Genomic DNA, 22,537 nt, shown 5'->3' with positions numbered 1-22,537 from the left:
AATTCCCTTCCCCTCCTTTCCTCTATCCCTATTTCACTCTGCCCCCTCCCCCAGCTGCCTATCCCCTCCCTCATGGTTCAGCCTCCTTCTACTACCCATTGTGTTTTCCCCTATTCCTTCTTCACCTTTCCTGCCTATCACCGGTCTGCTTCCCGTCCCCCAACCCTTTATCTTTCCCCTTACTGGTTTTTCACCAGGAACCTACCAGCCTTCTCCTTCCCACCTTCCCCCCACCTTCTTTATAGGGCCTCTGCCCCTTCCCTCTTCAGTCCTGATGAAGGGTTCTGGCCCAAGACGTTGACTGATCGTTTCCACGGATGCTGCCCGACCTGCTGAGTTCCTCTAGTGTGTTGTGAGTGTTGCTTTGACCCCAGCATCTGCAGATTATTTTGTGTTTAAATAAAATGGTATATTCTTAACAGGTGTTGACAGATTTGCAACCTTGTCACCATTTTTATTGCAATTATCTTATAACTACTAAATACTTTTGGAAAACGAAACAGATTTATTACCACTGACACATAATGTGAAATTTGCTGTCTTGTGGCAGCAGTACAAGCACAGTTACATTTCTCAACAAATTTCCTCGATGCTGTACATTACCTTGCAAAACTGGAGATGAGGATTCTTTAGGTCCAGCTGAAAGGTATTACCGAAAAACGGCAGTCCGAAGGGACCAGGTGGAAAATTCTTGGGAACACGAGTGTGGAGAACATCAAACACAATCAAGAAAACAAATAAAAACACTGCAACGGTCCACACCTCTCTTGAGAACAGATTTAAAAAGGAAAGATTCTGAACTTCCATTCTAGGCTAGCACCATTGTACAGTCTATCCAACAGATTAAAAAGCTGTTCAGAAAAACTGCCAAACTTAGATTACCCAACTTACAAGATCACTCAGTTATTAACTGTTTTAGATCATACAGAAAGCAAGAGAGACTCATGAGCCTTTGTGAAATCCAGAAGTCTGTAACTATTGTGATGAGATCCCGGCTTAAACCCAAAGTGCTTTCACAGGTAATTGTACTTTCTGGTCATTTTCCATGAATTAAAATGAGGCTGAACTTGTTTCCCTTTGACACTGTCCAATCAGCATTCTTGATTAGACTTGGCAAAAACTAATGCCAAGAAAACTGGAATGCTGCTGAAACCCTGCCAAGTTGAAAGGTTTATGAAGATATAACATGTCATTAAAATGGCAATGCAAGGCTCCCATCATTAATTAATTGGATATTTTCAAAGTTTATTGCTTTGAATTGACTTTATTTCTTACATTCTTCACATACATGAAGAGTAAAAACATTTAAGTTACATCTCTGTCTAAATGTGCAATTTGTAATAAATATTATGTACAACAGGACAGTCAATAGAGCATAGAAATACAATTGTATCAGTGTGAATTAATCAGTCTGATGGCCTGGTGGAAGAAGCTGTACTGGAGCCTGTTGGTCCTGGCTCTTATGCTGTGGTACCATTTCCCGGATGGTAGCAGCTGGAATAGATTGTGATTGGGATGACTCAGGTCACCAACGATCCTTTGGCCTCATTTTACACTCCTATCTCTGTAAATTACCTGAATAGTGGGAAGTTCACATCTACAGATGTGCTGGGTTGTCCGCATCACTCTCTGCAGAGTCCTGCGATTGAGGGAAGTACAGTTCCCCTTCCAGGCAGTGATGCAGCCAGTCAGGATGCTCTCAATTTTGCTCCTGTAGAAAGTCCTTAGGATTTGGGGATTCATGCCAAACTTCAATTGTCTGAGGTGAAAGAGTTGCTGTTGTGCTTTTTTCACCACACAGCCAGTATGTACAGACCACGTGAGATCCTTAGTGATGTGTATGCTGAGGAACTTAAAGCTGTTCACTCTCTCAACCCCAGATCCATTGATTTCAATAGGGGTTAGCCTGTCTCCATTCCTCCTGTCGTCCACAACCAGCTCCTTTGCTTTGGTGACATTGAGGGAGAGATTATTCTCTTGACACCACTGTGTCAGGGTGACAACTTCCTCTCTGTAGGCTGCCTTTTATTATTTGAGATAAGGCCAATCAGTGTAGAATCGTCAGCAAATTTAATTAGCAGATTGGAGCTGTGGGTGGAGACACAGTCATGGATACAGAGTAGAGGGGGCTTAGGACACAACCTTGAGGGACAGCGGTGTTGAGGGTCAGAGGTGAGGGAGCCCACTCTTACCACCTGCCGGCAATCTGACAGAAATCCAGGATCAGCTGCACAAGGCAGGGTGAAGGCCGAGGTCTCTGAACTTCTTGTCAAGCCTGGAGGCAATTATGGTGTTGAGTGCTGAACTGTAGTCCAAGAACAGCATTCTCACATAAGCATCCTTCTTCTCCAGATGTGTGTAGAGCTGTGGCTACTGCGTCATCTGTCAACTGGTTGTGTCGTTAGGAGAATTGCAGGGGGTCCAGGGTGGGTGGTAGCATACTGCAGATGTAATCCTTATCCAGCCTCTCAAAGCATTTGTTTATTATTGAGATGAATCCGACAGGACATCAGTCATTCAGACAAAGTAAAAAGTAATGTTCCAAGTAAAAATTATTTCCAGAGTGCATACATGTGTAAGGGGTTTCTTCTTTTATGTTATTGCAAAGGCTTATAAAATGGCTTCTTTGTTATGTTAAAAATAAAGTGGCTTCTCTGTGATGTTAACTGCTGAGACAGTGTTTCTCTCTCTAGCAGCTTGTTTGGGTTATAACTACTGATAATAAGAACTGTATTCATTTGCGAACCAATTGAGATAGATGTTATTCTTTCTTGTGTTTCTGTAAGCTATTGTTTTTGCGGGCTTTAAGGAGAATGCGCGATGGGGACAGACAGAGGAGACGCGATGCTGTAAGCTGGGCGATGGAACGGACCCCGAGCGGGAGTCCAAGGCCCAGGGTCTTCGGCGGGGAGGGGAGACGAGGACAGACTCCTGTGGAGCGTTTGGTCGAGCACCGAGGGTGGTCCCATTCATGGGTCGACTGGAGTAAGGAGGACATCAACTGGAGGAAGGGAGACCTGGTTCTGTAAGAGCTCCAATGAATTATTTGTGCACAAAATTGATAGAGTTACTGACTTGGCGCCTTTATTATATTTGTTTCTACTACCCATCACCAAGAAATACTTATAAAATGTAATCATTTAATTGCATATGGTGTACTGTCTGTTATTTGGTATGCTGGGGTACATCACACAGCATTTACACAAACTTGATTACCCAGTTTGGCAGGGCTGAGGACTGCCCCCCAAGACGAAAGCGAGCTGAGCAAGCCTGAGGCTTACCAGGGGGCTACACATCACCACATTCAACCCTGGGATTCTTTTTCTGCAGGCATACTTTGTAAATCTACAGAACGGTAAATGTAAACCATAAACATCAGGAACTGTTAACTGTAAACAAACTGTGCAAATGCAGATATAAATAAATAGCAATAAATAACGAGCATGAAATAACAATATAACAGAGCCCTTAAATGAGTGTAGCTATCCCTTTTTGTTCAAGACCCTGATGGTTGGGGGGGTTGGTAACTGTTCTTGAACCTGGTGGTGCAAGTTCTGAATCACCTGTACCTTCTACCTGATGGCAGCAGCAAGAAAAGAGCATGGCCTTGGTGGTGAGGATCCTTGATGATGGATGCTGCTTTTCTACGGCAACATTTCACATAGATATGCTCAATAGTTGGGAGGGTTTTACCTGTGATGTACTGTGATGCACTCTCCTCCTATAATCCTCCGATGATTACTGGCTCATGGACCTCTGGTTTCCCTCTCCTGTTTCTACAATCAGTTCCTTGGACTTATCGACATTGAGTGAAAGGTTGTTGCTATTACACCACTCAGCCAACTTTTCAATTGCCCTCCTGTATACTGATCATCACCCCCTTGATACAGCCTACAACAGTGGTGTTGTCAGCAAACTAGTACATGGCATAATTAACCACACAGTCATAGGCGTAACTGGAATGCAGCGGGGGTGAGGTGGGGTAAGTACACATCCCCGCAGTGCTCCTGTATAGATGGAGATTGTGTGGTGAAGAAGATTTTGCTAATCTGAACTGACTGGGGTCTACAAATGAGGAAATCCAGGATCCAATTGCACGAGGGGCTATTGAGGCCCAGGCCTTGGAGCTTACTGATTTACTTTTGAGAGGATGATGGTGTAAAATGCCGAGCTGTAATCGATAAATAGCATCCTGATATATGCATTTTTGCTGTCCAGATGTTCCAGGGTTGTGTCAAGAAGCAATGAGATAACATCTGCCATAGACCTATCACTTCAGATATTGTTAATATTTGTGATAGTTTTCAAAAATACCTATTATTTAAAAAGGGAAATGAACTTGATTGAAATTACTTTTGCTGAAGTTATTACTCAAATTCATTCAAGATTTGCTGCTTCATAGCCAGATTATTTTAAAATTCATGTTTCACTGCCCTGGGATATCACCTGTAAAAAATATTGGAGAACAGTTCCAGTGACTACAATGAAACTGATAATCCAGTTCCAAGGTTGAGTACAAACAAACCATTTTCTGGCTATGAACCTTATTTATTGTCTATCTGAAATTACTCTTGAGAAGGTGCTGGTGAGCTGCTTCTTGGTAAGCACCACACACACAAAATGATGGAGGAATTCAGCAGGCCAGGCCGCATCCATGGAAAAGAGTAAATTGTTGATATTTCAGTCCAAGACCCAAAACGTTGACAGTTTACTCCTTTCTATAGACGCTGCCTGGCCTGCTGAGTTCCTCCGGTATTTTGTGTGTGTTGCTTTGGACATCCAGCATCATCAGATTTTCTCGTGTTCTTGGTAATCGTATTCTTCCATGCTGTTGGTGACCATGTTTTGTCCCAGCAATGATACAAGACAAGTGATGATTTTTCAAATCTCAACAGTGTATAATTTGGAGGGAAATCTGCAGGTGGAGGTGATCTTATACACTTGCTGACCTAGTTCTCATGTTGGCAATAACAATTTGAGAGATGCTACCAAAGAGGCCTAGGTGTGTAATTATAGCATTTTTGATGGTACACACACTAGCCAATAGTTCAGAGAATGGAGATTTAGGATGGTTATAGGAATATAGAAACCCTACAACACAATACAGGCCCTTCAGCCCACAATGCTGTGCCTTAGTCTCTGGTGGAAAAACAATACTTTGTCCAATGATTCATTTGCAGAGAAGCTGAGAAATATATTTAGAAAACTTAGGGGCAGCTGGAGGCCACAGCCCAAATATGTACTCAACAATGTCTTTGGAGATTTTGATATAGAAACATAGAATACCTGCAGCACAATACAGGTCCTTCGGCCCACGGTGCTGTGCCAAACAAGTACTTACTTTAGAAATTACATAGCACTCTATTTTTCTAAGCTCCATGTACCTATCCAGGAATCTCTTAAAAGACCCTATTGTATCCGCCTAAACCACTGTCACCGGCAGCCCATTCCACGCACTCACCACTCTCTGCATAAAAAACTTACCCCTGACATCTCCTCTGTACCTACTTCCAAGCACCTTAAAACAGTGCCCTCTCATGTTAGCCATTTCAGCCCTGGGAAAAAGCCTCTGATTATACACATGATCAATGTCTCTCATCACTTGGGCCATACCTTCTAAATATCCGGACCTGCCTCTCGGTTTTTTTGTACGACCTTACTTTCCATTTTTCTATTTATGATTTACAATTTAAAATTTTGATATTTACTAATTTTTACTACTTTTAATATTTAATATTTGTAATCCAGGAGCAGGAAGCGCCAGAACAAATATCGCTGTGATGATTGTACGTTCTAATATCAATTGTTTGGCGACAATAAAGTATAAAGTACCATCTTATATAGCTTTATCGGGTCATCTCTCATCCTCCGTCACTCTAAGGAGAAATGGCCAAGTTCACTCAACCTATTCTCATAAGACATGCCCCCCACTCCAGGCAACATCCTTGTAAATCTCCTCTGCAACCTTTCTATAGTTTCTCACAACCAATTTTAACTGCCTCATTGTAATTATGCATTTCATTATCTGTTTGGATCAAATGCAAAATAAAAGCTTTTAATCATATCTCAATATACAACAATAATAAACCCATGCCGATGTCCAACTCAACTCCTACTCAAGTCTGGCTGCTGATTCTTTTGCTGCATGATGTTCCACATCAGTCTGCTCCTAGCTGACCTGGATTTGCTTAGTGTGAAGTGAAGCATGATTACTCCTTTCATTCCAAACACGTTTTTGTTACTACGTGCATACATAAGGGCTAAGAGAGTTGTAAAAGAGCGCCTGAAGGCTTTATGTGTCAATGCAAGGAGCATTCGTAATAAGGTGGATGAATTGAAAGTGCAGATTGTTATTAATGATTATGATATAGTTGGGATCACAGAGACATGGCTCCAGGGTGACCAGGGATGGGAGCTCAACGTTCAGGGATATTCAATATTCAGGAGGGATAGACATGAAGGAAGGGGAGGTGGGGTGGCGTTGCTGGTTAAAAAAGAGATTAACGCAATAGAAAGGAAGGACATAAGCCGGGAAGATGTGGAATCGATATGGGTAGAGCTGCGTAACACTAAGGGGCAGAAGACGCTGGTGGGAGTTGTGTACAGGCCACCTAACAGTAGTAGTGAGGTCGGAGATGGTATTAAACAGGAAATTAGAAATGTGTGCAATAAAGGAACAGCAGTTATAATGGGTGACTTCAATCTACATGTAGACTGGGTGAACCAAATTGGTAAAGGTGCTGAGGAAGAGGATTTCTTGGAATGTATGCGGGATGGTTTTTTGAACCAACATGTCGAGGAACCAACTAGAGAGCAGGCTATTCTGGACTGGGTTTTGAGCAATGAGGAAGGGTTAATTAGCGATCTTGTCGTGAGAGGCCCCTTGGGTAAGAGTGACCATAATATGGTGGAATTCTTCATTAACATGGAGAGTGACATAGTTAATTCAGAAACAAAGGTTCTGAACTTAAAGAGGGGTAACTTTGAAGGTATGAGACGTGAATTAGCTAAGATAGACTGGCAAATGACACTTCAAGGATTGACGGTGGATATGCAATGGCAGGCATTTAAAGGTTGCATGGATGAACTACAACAATTGTTCATCCCAGTTTGGCAAAAGAATAAATCAAGGAAGGTAGTGCACCCGTGGCTGACAAGAGAAATTAGGGATAGTATCAATTCCAAAGAAGTAGCATACAAATTAGCCAGAGAAAGTGGCTCACCTGAGGACTGGGAAAAATTCAGAGTTCAGCAGAGGAGGACAAAGGGCTTAATTAGGAAGGGGAAAAAAGATTATGAGAGAAAACTGGCAGGGAACATAAAAACAGACTGTAAAAGCTTTTATAGATATGTAAAAAGGAAAAGACTGGTAAAGACAAATGTAGGTCCTTTGCAGACAGAAACAGGTGAATTGATTATGGGGAGCAAGGACATGGCAGACCAATTGAATAATTACTTTGGTTCTGTCTTCACTAAGGAGGACATAAATAATCTTCCAGAAATAGTAAGGGACAGAAGGTCCAGTGAGATGGAGGAACTGAGCGAAATACATGTTAGTAGGGAAGTGGTGTTAGGTAAATTGAAGGGATTGAAGGCAGATAAATCCCCGGGGCCAGATGGTCTGCATCCCAGAGTGCTTAAGGAAGTGGCCCAAGAAATAGTGGATGCATTAGTGATAATTTTTCAAAACTCGTTAGATTCTGGACTAGTTCCTGAGGATTGGAGGGTGGCTAATGTAACCCCACTTTTTAAAAAAGGAGGGAGAGAGAAACCGGGGAATTATAGGCCGGTTAGCCTAATGTCGGTGGTGGGGAAACTGCTGGAGTCAGTTATCAAGGATGTGATAACAGCACATTTGGAAAGCGGTGAAATGATCGGACAAAGTCAGCATGGATTTGTGAAAGGAAAATCATGTCTGACGAATCTCATAGAATTTTTTGAGGATGTAACTAGTAGAGTGGATAGGGGAGAACCAGTGGATGTGGTATATTTGGATTTTCAAAAGGCTTTTGACAAGGTCCCACATAGGAGATTAGTGTGCAAACTTAAAGCACACGGTATTGGGGGTAAGGTATTGGTGTAGGTGGAGAATTGGTTAGCAGACAGGAAGCAAAGAGTGGGAATAAACGGGACCTATTCAGAATGGCAGGCGGTGACTAGTGGGGTATCGCAAGGCTCAGTGCTGGGACCCCAGTTGTTTACAATATATATTAATGACTTGGATGAGGGAATTAAATGCAGCATCTCCAAGTTTGCGGATGACACAAAGCTGGGTGGCAGTGTTAGCAGTGAGGAGGATGCTAAGAGGATGCAGGGTGACTTGGATAGGTTGGGTGAGTGGGCAAACTCATGGCAGATGCAATTTATTGTGGATAAATGTGAAGTTATCCACTTTGGTGGCAAAAATAGGAAAACAGATTATTATCTGAATGGTGGCCGATTAGGAAAAGGGGAGGTGCAACGAGACCTGGGTGTCATTATACACCAGTCGTTGAAAGTGGGCATGCAGGTACAGCAGGCGGTGAAAAAGGCGAACGGTATGCTGGCATTTATAGCGAGAGGATTCGAGTACAGGAGCAGGGAGGTACTACTGCAGTTGTACAAGGCCTTGGTGAGACCACACCTGGAGTATTGTGTGCAGTTTTGGTCCCCTAATCTGAGGAAAGACATCTTTGCCATAGAGGGAGTACAAAGAAGGTTCACCAGATTGATTCCTGGGATGGCAGGTCTTTCATATGAAGAAAGACTGGATGAACTGGGCTTGTACTCGTTGGAATTTAGAAGATTGAGGGGGGATCTGTTTGAAACGTATAAGATCCTAAAGGGATTGGACAGGCTAGATGCGGGAAGATTGTTCCCGATGTTGGGGAAGTCTAGAACGAGGGGTCACAGTTTGAGGATAGAGGAGAAGCCTTTTAGGACCGAGGTTAGGAAAAACTTCTTCACACAGAGAGTGGTGAATCTGTGGAATTCTCTGCCACAGCAAACTGTTGAGGCCAGTTCATTGGCTATGTTTAAAGGGAAGTTAGATATGGCCCTTGTGGCTACATGGGTCAGGAGGTATGGAGGGAAGGCTGGGTTCTGAGTTGGATGATCAGCCATGATCATAATAAATGGCGGTGCAGGCTCGAAGGGCCGAATGGCCTACTCCTGCACCTATTTTCTATGTTTCTATGTTTCTATAATAAAGAATTTCAGTTCACAGTGTGCAATGCAGGTGGGTCAGTCAGGACCAAAAGGGTCATGGGTGAGGTGCTCACATGCACACGGTCGGGCTGGAGTGCTGAACACAGTTGAGAAAAAAATAAGCTGGCGTTTTTACCCATGCTAAGTTTGTCTTCTTCAAGAACAAGTATATCAACTTCCCCGACTGGTTTGGTCATTTGTGTTTTTGTTCAGTTACCATGTTGCCCATTGCTCAAGAAACTTGAGCCTTAGGAACTGTTTGTTAAACAAAGGTTAACTCTGAGGCAAGCAGCCTCATTTTCTTTTTGCTGTATTCATCTATGGTTGAATAATTATTAAATTGAATTTGATTTGATTTAAAAGATGGACCTGCCTGTAGACAACAACTTAATTGTTACCTTCCCCATCTCTATGCAGCTCATCAAGTTATTTTTCTTGAAAACTAAAATTGGACACACTGGATCATAAAATAGATCCACCCATGTTAATCACCTTTTATAACATATTGCTTGTAATACTTAGTGCAATATCACAAACTATATGCATGTTTCAGGATGAACCACCCAGATCTGTAACCGAGCCATATTTTAGACTCAGAAACTTAGTTCTGGAGTCAGGGAAATGGTATTTGCATTATTATCTATAATAATAATGCAAAAGCAAGTCAAGAATTGTTGTACAATGTTGCTCAAATCAAACAAAAATATATATAATTTTTGTAGGTATATGCAATGTCATTATTACCAATTCATACTTCTATTTTGCCCCAGTATAAATTAAATATTTCAAAATGACCTTCTAATGGCAATTGAATAACAAAACAACCACATTATTTTGACTACAGACACAATTAAGTTTGAAACAAGAGTAATTTAAAATGCAAATATAGAAAGTATCCACATTGTCCATTGTTTTCTCTTAAAATCTCTTAAAATACCAGAGATAAAAGAATAAATAATTAAGTACTCCAAGTCCAATTCAGAAAAAAAATGAATCCAATTTTTCAATCCAAATTTTTTGTTGCTTCTTGTAAGCATCCAATATGAACGAATTTCACAGATAAGTAAGTTTAAATAACATATTCCTTATTTGTTTGAGATCTATGCAATCTGTTCATCAATTTTAACACCCATTATATATCAAAAATTACAAAAACTATTCAGTTATATTGATATAATACAAACACAAATATTGAGCAATCCCTTAATCGCAGTCTACTCAGATTAATGTAATAATCAACTTCAGTAAAGACTCAATAATAATAATCAGTCAAGTTTAAATTATTATTTTCTGTAGTAAAAATGAAAATATGAAACTAATAAAACCTCAGGCATTTTAAATGTTACTATAGAAACAAGATTTAGAATTTATAATTAAGCTTCATATGATCTCAATAAGGGCAATTATCTCAATAAAAAATGAAATCTTTTATTTACATGTGAAAATTTGTTATACAGAACAAATGAATTTTGAACTTATGATTACATTGTCACCTATTTTAAAATATGATATATACCAATTTTACATACAAATTTAAATCTTAATGCAAAGAAATCTTAAGAAAATGCTTTTTCTCCCCCATCTTTAGCCTTTACCGTTTTGTGCTACTATATTCAAAAAGAAAAGCAATTCTTTACAAGTTAAAGGTAATCATTTCCATTAGAAAGGAAACCTATTCTTAGAAGGAGCAGAATTATTAAACACTGATGTATATCATAATTTTGCTTTCTACTCTTGAGCTATTTTAATGTAGACACATTCCGTACATATTCGATAGATTCCAAGTCGTTCTATTTGGGAGGTGCTGCAGCCACGGCAACTGTAAGTGCTTTCTGTGAACTGGTAACCTGTCGTTGTTGTGCTAAGAAGGACCGATTTTTATTTGAACTGAGGCCTTCAAGTCGAGCTTCAATTGCCATCTTCTGAAAAGCCAAACTCTGAAAGTAGTGCACAATTATTTGTTTTATATTGAGAAATGTGGAAATAACAAAACAAGATTTCAAGGGAATTGAGAGGGCAGGTGCCAAGAACGTACTAAAATTCCAGAACTTAAGAATTATAATTTCAAGAAAATAGCTCAAACGTTTGGGATTCTAATGTGGATTTGGAGAGGACCGTAAACCTGTGGAATGCTATACCTCACAGGTCTGTGAATGCCAGGGAAATCAGACAAAAATTAGGTACATCAACCAGGTCTCACGCAACTGCTGAGCAGAATTGACCAATCGTATGCATTATTCCTGCTTCCATTTCTATTCTTCTTATGATATACAAAAACTTGTACTGAGCTGAGTGACCCACAGGGTTCGAGACCAATGACTGGAGAAATGTCAGCATAGACTTACTATGGCAGTCCATTATTTCTTAAGATCAGCATAGCACATCACATATGGAAAACAATTTAATCTGTATAAAATAAGCTATGATCATTGGTATAGAAACAATTTTGTTTATTCTTTCTGTCAAAACTTTGGGGGGGGGGTGTCTCAAAAGCATAAAATATTCCATAAGTGTCAGTTTTGTGGAATAACTGTGTTCAATTAAACAAGACTTAAAGATTAGAAGGTTTGAGACAAAAAATGCAGTCCACATGGATTTCCTAAGTGCATGTATTATTTGAATAATTTGGATTTCTTTCGTAAAATAGGAGAGAAAGCTAATATAGAGGTGCATTGGAAAGGAGAGTTAAAAGTAGCTCATCGTTGGCAAAACTGAAACCCATAACAAAGAAGGGAGGGACATCATATACACAGAAATGAACAAGAGGAGACAAAAAAGAAAGGTGATGAATTGCTTTTCAATTTGGAAGAAACAACTATAAAGTAGTTCTGGGGATCAATATTAATTGCTATTCATAACCAGGAGAGTAAGGAGGACAGTATTTCGAGTTTCAAATGACACCAAACTCAGATGTTCATTAAACAACTGAAGAGACATTAGCAGATGTTAGGATTATATGGATAGAATACAAAAATGAGGAAATGAAATATGAGCTATAAAGGTGCAAAGTAAAGATTTTTACAGAGCAGAATGAAACAAATTACAGGCCATCTCAAGTAACAAACAGGTTTGATTACACAGATATCTACAAGTTGATTTTGTCCTCAATAAACAAAAATCACTCCCTATATGGTAACCAGCTCCAGAGATTTGTAATGAATGGCATCAGCTGTATATAAGATTGATAGGAAAGAACAAATACTAAAAGTAGAAATTAGTTATGAAATTCCTTGGAATGAATGTATGTATGTATGCATGTATGTAAGTACATATTTTGGACCTTTGAATTTAATATTAAGGAAGCTTACTCATATGAAGGGGAGTCCATAAATCAAGTGTTCGTAACTGAAGGCCAGCGCATTAGAAGGACTCATACATTTGTAAATTGTGGAGGAGGTTGATAATTTATTAAAGGCAACATGAGATTCTTAGGTTTATAAACAAAAGTATGGAGCATTGAAACAGGTAACCTGGGCAATCTTTATAAACCAAGAGATTAGATTTTCATCACATGAGATTTATAAATGAATGAGGGACTTCAAGAAACTCAGAGAGAGTCAAAACACAGGAATTGACCAGAGAAAGTAGAGAGGGGTGTTCAAAAGTAGCTTTTACAGAAGGAATATTTTTACTAGTAGTAGAGGAGCCATTACCAAAGGTCACAGATAGTTAATAATTGGCTGAGGATCAAAAAGCAAACCAAGATAAATTATTACATGCATTGAGATGCTTTATTTTAAATTAAAAATGAGTTTAAATTTGAAAGTTATTGCTTAAGGACAGAAGCAATTTCAGTTTTCAAGAGGAAGTTAGATTTAAATCTACAGAAAAATCATAAGGGTTTTCAGGAAAGAGTAAGAAATCCACAGACTCTTTGCTAAGTTGCAATGTGGTATGTCACCTTTACTTAATGATTTACCTTATTGTACCAAGCTGTTACTAACAGGTTCTCCTCATGCTCACGAAGTTTTGCTTGCTCACAATCATGCTAGTATAAACACAGAAAGAGAAAGTACTCAAGTTTTCTTTGAAAGATAGTGTATTTCCAATGTATAAATAATGTATTTCTAAGTTGGAGCTCTGCAGATGGAAATGTACAGTTATTTTCTACACATTATACATGTTAAATCTATTTTGATGGAAGAATATTGCATTTACTATGACATTAAATAGTAAAATCAGTAAAGGCAACAATAAATATCTCAGATTGTTCCACAATTAAAATAGCTCGATGGGAATATTACACCGAAAGTCTTGCTGAATTTCTTTGCTAACCTGGAACATAAAAAATGGCAAAAACCAAGAGTAAGAGGTACAGTCGACTTTTCGGGCTGGGACCCTTTGTCGGGACTAACTGAAAGAAGAAATAGTAAGAGATTACTATACTAAGAGCTAGTAAGAAATCCTCTTACTATCTCTTCTTTCAGTTAGTCCTGACGAAGGGTTCCAGCCCGAAACGTCAACTGTACCTCTTCCTATAGACGCTGCCTGCCTATTGCGTTCACCAGCAATTTTTGTGTGGGTTGCTTGAATTTCCAGCATCTGCAGATTTCCTTATGTCTGTGTTTTTAAAACAAGAGTAAACTGAGTTAAAAATGAGTGTGCTATTGTCCTTTGTAATGTTGCTCATGCTGATACTGCTCCCTTTGTCTAGTGGTGTTCAAAATACATTGGCATTCAAATATACTTGAACACTACTGAACACCATTGGACAACACCATCTCCCAGACTGGTCTGGAGCAGTTACACAGGAAAAAGCCTTGACAAAGAATGTGAAATCTTCCTTCAAGGTTTGTGAAGATTCACTACGACATGTAAACTTTTGACAAGCTTCTACAGAAGTGTGGTGGAAAGCACACTGGTTGGCTGCATCACAGCCAGGTATGGAAACACCAATGCCCTTGAATGGAAAATACTAAGAAATATAGTGGATACTGCCCAGTCCATCACGGGTAAAGTCCTCCCCACCATTGAGCATATCCACAAGGAACATTGTCGCAGGAAAGCAGGATCCATCATCAGGGACCCACCACCCAGGTCATGTTCTCTTCTTTTTTCTGCCATCAGGAAGATGGTACAGGACCCTCAGGACTCACACCATCAGGTTCAGGAATGGTTACTTCCCCAACCATCAGGCTCTTGAATCAAAGGGAATAACTCCACTCAACTTTACTTACCCCATCACTAAACTGCTCCCACAAACTATCGACTCACTTTACTACTAGTTTTTCTTATTGTTTCTTCTGTATTTCCACAGTTTGTTGTCTTTTGAAAACTCGTTGTCCACCCTGTTTTGTGTGGTTTTTCCATGGACTTTGTTACGGTTATCGGATATATTAAGTACGCTCACACGCGAAAACGAATCTCAAAGTTGCATATGGTGACATAAATGTACTTTGATAATAAATGTACTTAGAACTTTAATGAAAATCTAAGTGAGGCTGATTCCTTAAAATTGTTCTCATTAGACTCCAGTCATAAAATTAAATATTAGGTTGAAAATCTTGGTCAGCAGTAATTATAGGTTGGCATCTTGTTTAAAAGAGGTACAATTATTTCAACAATACAATTGATTGCAACAGCATGTAATATAACATGCTAAAATAATTGATTTCTAACTGACTCCAAATTAACAGCACATCACACTCTGTGAAAAAACGGAATAGTACACAACACAACTTCAGTATCAGCAACAGGTTTAATATCACTAGTATATGTCATGAAATTTATTGTTCTTCTGGATTTCCATGTTTAAACATATGCATGTATATTTCAGAAACTGCCCACATATTCCTCCTCTGAGGAGCCTCCTTCTTGTTCATATCCCAAAATTATAAACATCATCATACCTGCAGCATCTGTATTTTTCTGTCCCTCTCAATGATTTGAGTTTTGAGTGCCTGGATTTCTGTAGTCACGGGGTTCTGTTTTGGGTCCAGAGCTTTAATCACCTAGATATGGGATATAAACAATGTAATAATTTTTCAAAAAATATCCTCTATAAAAACTTATGAAACATAACATCATTTCACTAGAGTGTGGGGAGAGTGGGAAGGGCTTTCAATGAGATTTCTTAACTTGTATGCACTATAGGCAACTTCTGTAGATGCTCTTGGTAAGTTACAAAATTAGATCGAACATTTGGTCATTTATGATCTCTGGTATGAACTTAATTAACAGGGTCTATTTGGTCCTTTGAGTTAGTTTTGTTTTCAATAAGAGCATGGTTGACCATAAACTCCACCTCCTTGCACTAGTCCTGTCCCATAGCATCTTAATACCTGGCTTGAATGTACTTAATGGCTTAGCATTTACAGTCCCCTCTGTTGCAAAGATTAATATAAATCTGAGTTAATGGCGTAAACTATTTTCATTTCTGCTCAACTAATATAAAAAGAATCTGCTGATGAACTTTGTCCTAAATATATATTTTTTAAAAATGAAGAGACAATGTAGCATTTTCTGATGCTTACTGTTGGTAAAAAAGGCTCTCAGCCCCCAGAGACAGCTTAGGAAATTGCACTGTGACAGATATCTACTCTTTCCATAAAGCAGAATATATTCATCCCAAAATATCACTACGGCTTCTAATGTTCTTCATCTTTCAAATTAAAGATTATTCCAGACTTCATTGAGACTTACTCTGTTGTTCTCCAAGGGCCTGCTATACAACTAATTCCTGCAATTGTCCATGACAAAGTCCATACAGTTAGGGGTTACTAATTCATTTTAGTCATGGCAATAGAAGTCTATACCATCGTGGACTCATTTACAGTGCCCATCTGCTGCTAAAGATGAGAGTCCAGATGTTTAACCCAGTTGGATGAGTGAGGGGTGGCAATCATTACTTCTTCTCTTCTACGGTAGAAAAACAATACTTTGTCCAATGATTCATTTGCAGAGGAGCTGAGAAATATACTTAGAAAACTTAGAGGCAGCTGAAGGCCATAGCCCAAATATGTACTCAGCAATGTCTTTGGACATTTTGATATAGAAACATAGAAAACCGACAGCACAATACAGGCCCTTCGGCCCACAATGTTGTGTCGAACATGTAGTTACTTTTGAAATTATCTAGGGTTACCCATAGCCCTCTATTTTTCTAATTCCATGTACCTATCCAGCAGTCTCTTAAGAGACCCTATTGTATCCGCCTACACCACTGTCACCAGCAGCCCATTCCACGCTCTCACCACTCTCCACGTAACAAAACTTACACGTGACATCTCCTCTGTACAAACTTCCAAGCACCTTACAACTGTGCCCTCTCGTGTTACCCATTTTAGCCCTGGGAAAACGCCTCTGACAATACACATGATCAATGCCTTTCATCATCTTATACACCTCTATCAGGTCACCTCTCATCCTCCGTCGGTTTAAAAAGAAATGGCCAAGTTCACTCAACCTATCCTCATAAGGCATGCCCCCCAATCCAGACAACATTCTTGTAGATCTCCTCTGCATCCTTTCTATAGTTTCCACATCCTTCCTGTAGTGAGGTGACCAGAACTGAGCACAGTACTCCAAGTGGGGTCTGACTAGGGTCCCATATAGCTGTAACATTACCCCTCAGCTCTTGAACTCAATCCCACGATTGATGAAGGCCAATGCACCACATGCTTTCTTAACCACACATTCAACCAGCGCAGCAGCTTCAAGTGTCCCATGGACTCAGACCCCAAGATCCCTCCGATCCTCCACACTGCCAAGAGTCTTACCATTAATACGATATTCTGCCATCATATTTGACCTACCAAAATGGATCATCTCACAGCTATCTGGATTGAGCTCCATCTGCCACTGCTTAGCCCAGTTCTGTATCTTATCGATAACCCACTGTAACCTCTGACAGCCCTCCACACTATCCATAACACCCCCAACCTTTGTGTCATCAGCAAATTTACTAACCCATCTCTCCACTTCCTCATCCAAATCATTTATAAAAATCACGAAGAGAAGGGGTCCCAGAACAGATCCCTGAGGCACACCACTGGTGACCAACCTCCATGCAGAATATGACCCGTCCACAACCCCTCTTTGCCTTCTGTGGGCAAGCCAGTTCTGGAGCCATAAAGCAATGTCCTGCTGGATCCCATGCCTTCTTACTTTCTCAATAAGCCTTGCATAAGGTACCTTATCAAATGCTTTGCTGAAATCCATATACGCTACATCTACTACTCTACCTTCTTTAATGTGTTTAGTCACATCCTCAAAAAATTCAATCAGGCTCGTAAGGCATGAACTGCCCTTGACAAAGCCATGCTGACTACTCCTAATCATATTATGCCTCTCCAAATGTTCATAAATCCTGCCTCTCAGGATCTTCTCCATCAATTTACTAACCACTGAAGTAAGACTCACTGGTCTATAATTTCCTGGACTATCTCTATTCCCTTTCTTGAATAAGGGAACAACATCTGCAACCCTCCAATCCTCAGGAACCTCTCCTGTCCCTATTGATGATGCAAAGATCATTGCCAGAGGCTCAGCAATCTCCTCCCTTGCCTCCCCCAGTAGCCTGGGGTATATCTCCTCTGGTCCCAGTGACTTATCCAACTTGATGCTTTCCAAAAGCTCCAGCACATCCTCTTTCTTAATGTTGATAAGCTCGAGCTTTTCAATCCGCTGTAATTCATCTCTACAATCGCCAAGGTCCTTTTCTGTAATGAATACTGAAGCAAAGTATTCATTAAGTTCCTCTGCTACCTACCCCGGTTCGTTACACACTTTTCCACTGTCACACTTGATTGGTCCTATTCTCTCACACTTTATCCTCTTGCACTTCACATATTTTTAGAATGCCTTGGAGTTTTTCCTAATCCTGCTCGCCAAGGTCTCCATTGGCCCCTTCTGGTTGTCCTAATTTCATTCTTAAGCTCCTTCCTGCTAGCCTTATAATTTTCTAGATCTCTATCATTACCTAATGTTTTGAACCTTTCATAAGCTTTTCTTTTCTTCTTGACTAGATTCTCAACAGCCCATGGTTCCTGTATCTCTGGAGACAACTTATCTACTGATGTCTACTGTAAGCCTACTGACTCTCACAGCTATCTGAACTATTCGTTTTCTCACCTTGTCTCTTGCAAGAATGCCATCCCCTTCTCGCAATTCCTCCATCTCCGCTGCATCTGCTCTCAGGATGAGGCTTTTCATTCCAGGACGAGGGAGATGTCCTCCTTTTTTAAAGAAAGGGGCTTCCCTTCCTCCACCATCAACTCTGCTCTCAAAAGCATCTCCCCCATTTCATGCACATCTGCTCTCACTCCATCCTCCCGCCACCCCACTAGGAATAGGGTTCCCCTTGTCCTCACCTACCACCCCACCAGCCTCTGGGTCCAACATATAATTCTCCATAACTTCCGCCACCTCCAACGGGATCCCACCACTCAGCACATCTTTCCCTCCCCCCTACTCTCTGCTTTCCGCAGGGATTGCTCCCTATGCGACTCCCTTGTCCATTCGTACCCCCCCATCTCTCCCCACTGATCTCCCTCCTAGCACTTATCCTTGTAAGCGGAACAAGTGCTACACATGCCCTTACACTTCCTCCCTTACCACCATTCAGGGCCCCAAACAGTCCTTCCAGGTGAGGCGACACTACACCTGTGAGTCAGCTGGGGTGATATACTGTGTCCGATACGGCCTCCTATGTATTGGCGAGACCCGACGCAGACTGGGGGACCATTTTGCTGAACACCTACGCTCTGTCCGCCAGAGAAATCAGGATCTGCCAGTGGCCACACATTTTAATTCTACGTCCCTTTCCCATTCTGATATGTCTATCCACGTCCTCCTCCACTGTCAAGATGAAGCCACACTCAGGCTGGAGGAACAACACCTTATATTCCGTCTGGGTAGCCTCCAACCTGATGGCATGAACATTGACTTCGCAAACTTCCATTAATGCCCCACCTCCCCCTCGTACCCCATCCGTTATTTATTTATTTATATACACACATTCTTTTTCTCTCTCTCCTTTTTCTCCCTCTGTCCCTCTCACTGTACCCCTTGCCCATCCTCTGGGCTTCCCCCCCTCCCCCTTTCCTTTTTCCCTAGGCCTCCTGTCCAATGATCCTCTCATATCCCTTTTGCCAATCAACTGTCCAGCTCTTGGCTCCATCCCTCCCCCTCCTGTCTTCTCCTATCATTTTGGATCTCCCCCTCCCCCTCCCACTTTCAAATCTCTCACTAGCTCTTCTTTCAGTTAGTTCTGAAGAAGGGTCTCGGCCCGAAACGTCGACCGTACCTCTTCCTAGAGATGCTGTCTGGCCTGCTGCGTTCACCAGCAACTTTTTGTGTGTTTTCAGTACCCTACCTTCCTTTCCCTGACTCACTGGAACGCACCCACGCAGAATGCCACGCAACTATCCCCTGAACATTTGCCACATTTCTGCGGTACATTTCCCTGAGAACATCTGTTCCCAACTTATGCTTCCAAGTTCCTGCCTGATAGCTTCATATTCCCCTTACTCCAATTAAACATTTTCCTAACTTGTCTGCTCCTATCCATCTTCAATGCTCTGGTAAAGGAGATAGAATTGTGATCACTATCTCCAAAATGTTCTCCCACTGAGAGACCTGACACCTGAACAGGTTCATTTCACAATACCAGATCAAGTACAGCCCCTCTTCTTGTAGGTTTATCTACATATTGTGTCCAGAAACCTTCCTGAACACACCTAACAAACTCCACCCCGTCTAAACTCTTTGCTCTAGGGAGAAACCAATCAATAAGGTGTTGTACTTAAATGCACGCAGCATAAGGAATAAGGTGGATGATCTTGTTGTACAGCTACAGATTGGCAGGTATGATATTGTGGCCATCACTGAGACCTGGCTAAAGGATGCATGTCTCTGGGAGCTGAACGTCCAAGGATACACGGTGTATCGGAAGGATAGGAAGGTAGGCAGAAGGGGAGGCGTGGCTTTATTGGTAAGAAATGATATTAAATCATTAGAAAGAAGTGCTATAGGATCGGAAGGTGCAGAATCTTTAAGGGTTGAGCTAAGAAATAACAGGGGTAAAAGGACCCTGATGGCAGTTATTTATAGGCCTCCAAACAGCTGCAGGGATGTGGGCTACAAATTACAACTGGAAATAGAAAAGGCTTGTCAGAAGGGCAGTGTTATGATAATTGTGGGGGATTTTAACATGTGAGTAGATTGGAAAAATCAGGTCAGCACTGGATCTCAAGAGAGAGAATTTGTAGAATGTTTGTGAGATGGCTTTTTAGAAAAGCTTGTTGTTGAGCCCACTAGGGGATCGGCTGTACTGGATTGGGTATTGTGTAATGAACCGGAGGTGATTGGAGAGATTGAGGTGAAGGAACCCTTAGGATGCAGTGACCATAACATGATTGAGTTCACTGTGAAATTAGAAAAAGAGAAGCCGAAAGCTGATGTGTCGGTATTTCAGTGGAGTAAAGGAAATTACAGTGGCATGAGAGTGGAACTGGCCAAAGGTGACTGGAAAGAGACACTGGCGGGAAAGACGGCAGAGCAGCAGTGGCTGGAGATTATGCGAGAAATGAGGAATGTGCAAGACAGGTATAATCCAAAAAAGAAGAAATTTTCGAGTGGAAAAAGGATGCAACCATGGTTGACAGGAGAAGTCAAAGCCAAAGTTAAATCAAAAGAGAGGGCATACAAGGAAGCAAAAATTAGTGGGAAGAGAGAGGATTGGGAAGTTTTTAAAACCTTACAAAAGGAAACCAAGAAGGTCATTAAGAGAGAAAAGATTAACTATGAAAGGAAGCTAGCAAATAATATCAAAGAGGATACTAAAAGCTTTTTCAAGTGTATAAAGAGTAAAAGACAGGTGAGAGTAGTAAAAGACAGGTGAGAGTAGATATAGGACCAATAGAAAATGATACTGGAGAAATTGTAATGGGAGATGAGGAGATGGCAGAGGAACTGAACAAGTATTTTGCATCAGTCTTCACTGAGGAAGACAGCAGTATACCGGACACGCAAGGGTGGCGGGGAAGAGAAGTGTGCGCAGTCACAATTACGACAGAGAAAGTACTCAGGAAGCTGAATAGGCTAAAGGTAGATAAATCTCCTGGACCAGGTGGAATGCACCCTCATCTTCTGAAGGAAGTAGCTGTGGAGATTGCGGAGGCATTCGCGATGATCTTTCAAAAGTCGATAGATGCTGGCTTGGTTCCGGAGGACTGGAAGATTGCAAATGTCACTCCGCTATTTAAGAAGGGGGCAAGGAAGCAAACAGGAAATTATAGACCTGTTAGCTTGACATCCGTGGTTGGGAAGTTGTTGGAGTCGATTGTCAAGCATGAGATAAAAGAGTACCTGGAGGCATATGACAAGACAGGCAGAACTCAGCATGGATTCCTTAAAGGAAAATCCTCCCTGACAAACCTATTACAATTTTTTGAGGAAATTACCAGTAGGCTAGACAAGGGAGATGCAGTGGATGTTGTATATTTGGATTTTCAGAAGGCCTTTGACAAGGTGCCACACATGAGGCTACTTAACAAGATAAGAGCCCATGGAATTACGGGGAAGTTACATACATGGATAGAGCATTGGCTGATTGGCAGGAGAGTGGGAATAAAGGGATCCTATTCTGGTTGGCTGCCAGTTACCAGTGGTGTTCCGCAGGGATCAGTGTTGAGGCCGCTTCTTTTTACGTTGTACATCAACGATTCAGATTATGGAATAGATGGCTTTGTGGCTAAGTTTGCTGACGATACGAAGATAGGTGGAGGGGCCGGTAGTGCTGAGGAAATGGAGAGTCTGCAGCGAGACTTGAATAGATTGGAAGAATGGGCAGAGAAGTGGCAAATGAAGTATAATGTTGGAAAGTGTATGGTTATGCACTTTGGCAGAAAAAATAAACGGGCAGACTATTATTTAAATGGGGAAAGAATTCAAAGTTCTGAGATGCAACGGGACTTGGGAGTCCTCGTACAGGACACCCTTAAAGTTAACCTCCAGGTTGAGTCAGTAGTGAAGAAGGCGAATGCAATGTTGGCATTCATTTCTAGAGGAATAGAGTATAGGAGCAGGGATGTGATATTGAGGCTCTATAAGGCGCTGGTGAGACCTCACTTGGAGTACTGTGGGCAGTTTTGGTCTCCTTATTTAAGAAAAGATGTGCTGACATTGGAGAGAGTACAGAGAAGATTCACTAGAGTGATTCCTGGAATGAGAGGGTTAACATATGAGGAACGTTTGTCCGCTCTTGGACTGTATTCCTTGGAGTTTAGAAGAATGAGGGGAGACCTCATAGAAACATTTCGGATGTTAAAAGGCATGGACAGAGTGGATGTGGCAAAGTTGTTTCCCATGAAGGGGGAGTCTAGTACGAGAGGGCATGACTTAAGGATTG

The 22,537-nt window shown here is 41.1% G+C and overlaps 2 protein-coding genes across 7 annotated transcripts in view; both read right to left on the bottom strand.

Annotated features, from left to right (window-relative positions):
- LOC134354867 (cytochrome P450 2J4-like) overlaps nt 1–1,037 on the bottom strand; it is a 105,267-nt gene extending 104,230 nt beyond the window's left edge. For 4 of the 6 annotated variants that reach the window (XR_010019910.1, XM_063064282.1, XM_063064280.1 and 1 more), the window contains exon 1: nt 604–1,036. Coding sequence is in view for 5 of the 6 variants with exons in the window: in XM_063064282.1 (XP_062920352.1) it covers nt 604–807 (204 nt within the window). In the remaining variant the exon portion in view is untranslated. Of the gene's footprint in view, nt 1–603 lie in introns of all 6 variants that reach the window. The other 2 variants (XM_063064279.1, XM_063064283.1) reach the window with 2 other exon arrangements.
- Nucleotides 1,038–9,947: 8,910 nt separating this feature from the next.
- Nucleotides 9,948–22,537, bottom strand: part of hook1 (hook microtubule-tethering protein 1) — a 93,795-nt gene continuing 81,205 nt past the window's right edge. The window contains exons 20-22 of the mRNA XM_063064276.1: nt 15,036–15,137; nt 13,106–13,174; nt 9,948–11,123 (exon numbers count right to left, since the gene is read on the bottom strand). Of these exons, the coding sequence (XP_062920346.1) occupies nt 10,977–11,123; nt 13,106–13,174; nt 15,036–15,137 (318 nt within the window). The 3' untranslated portion in view covers nt 9,948–10,976. The remainder of the gene's footprint in view (nt 11,124–13,105; nt 13,175–15,035; nt 15,138–22,537) is intronic.

Source organism: Mobula hypostoma, chromosome 12 (genome assembly GCF_963921235.1).
Source record: "Mobula hypostoma chromosome 12, sMobHyp1.1, whole genome shotgun sequence".
Taxonomy (NCBI): domain Eukaryota; kingdom Metazoa; phylum Chordata; class Chondrichthyes; order Myliobatiformes; family Myliobatidae; genus Mobula; species Mobula hypostoma.
Note: the sequence above shows the minus strand (reverse complement) of the source record. Positions and strands in the feature narration are given on the sequence as shown.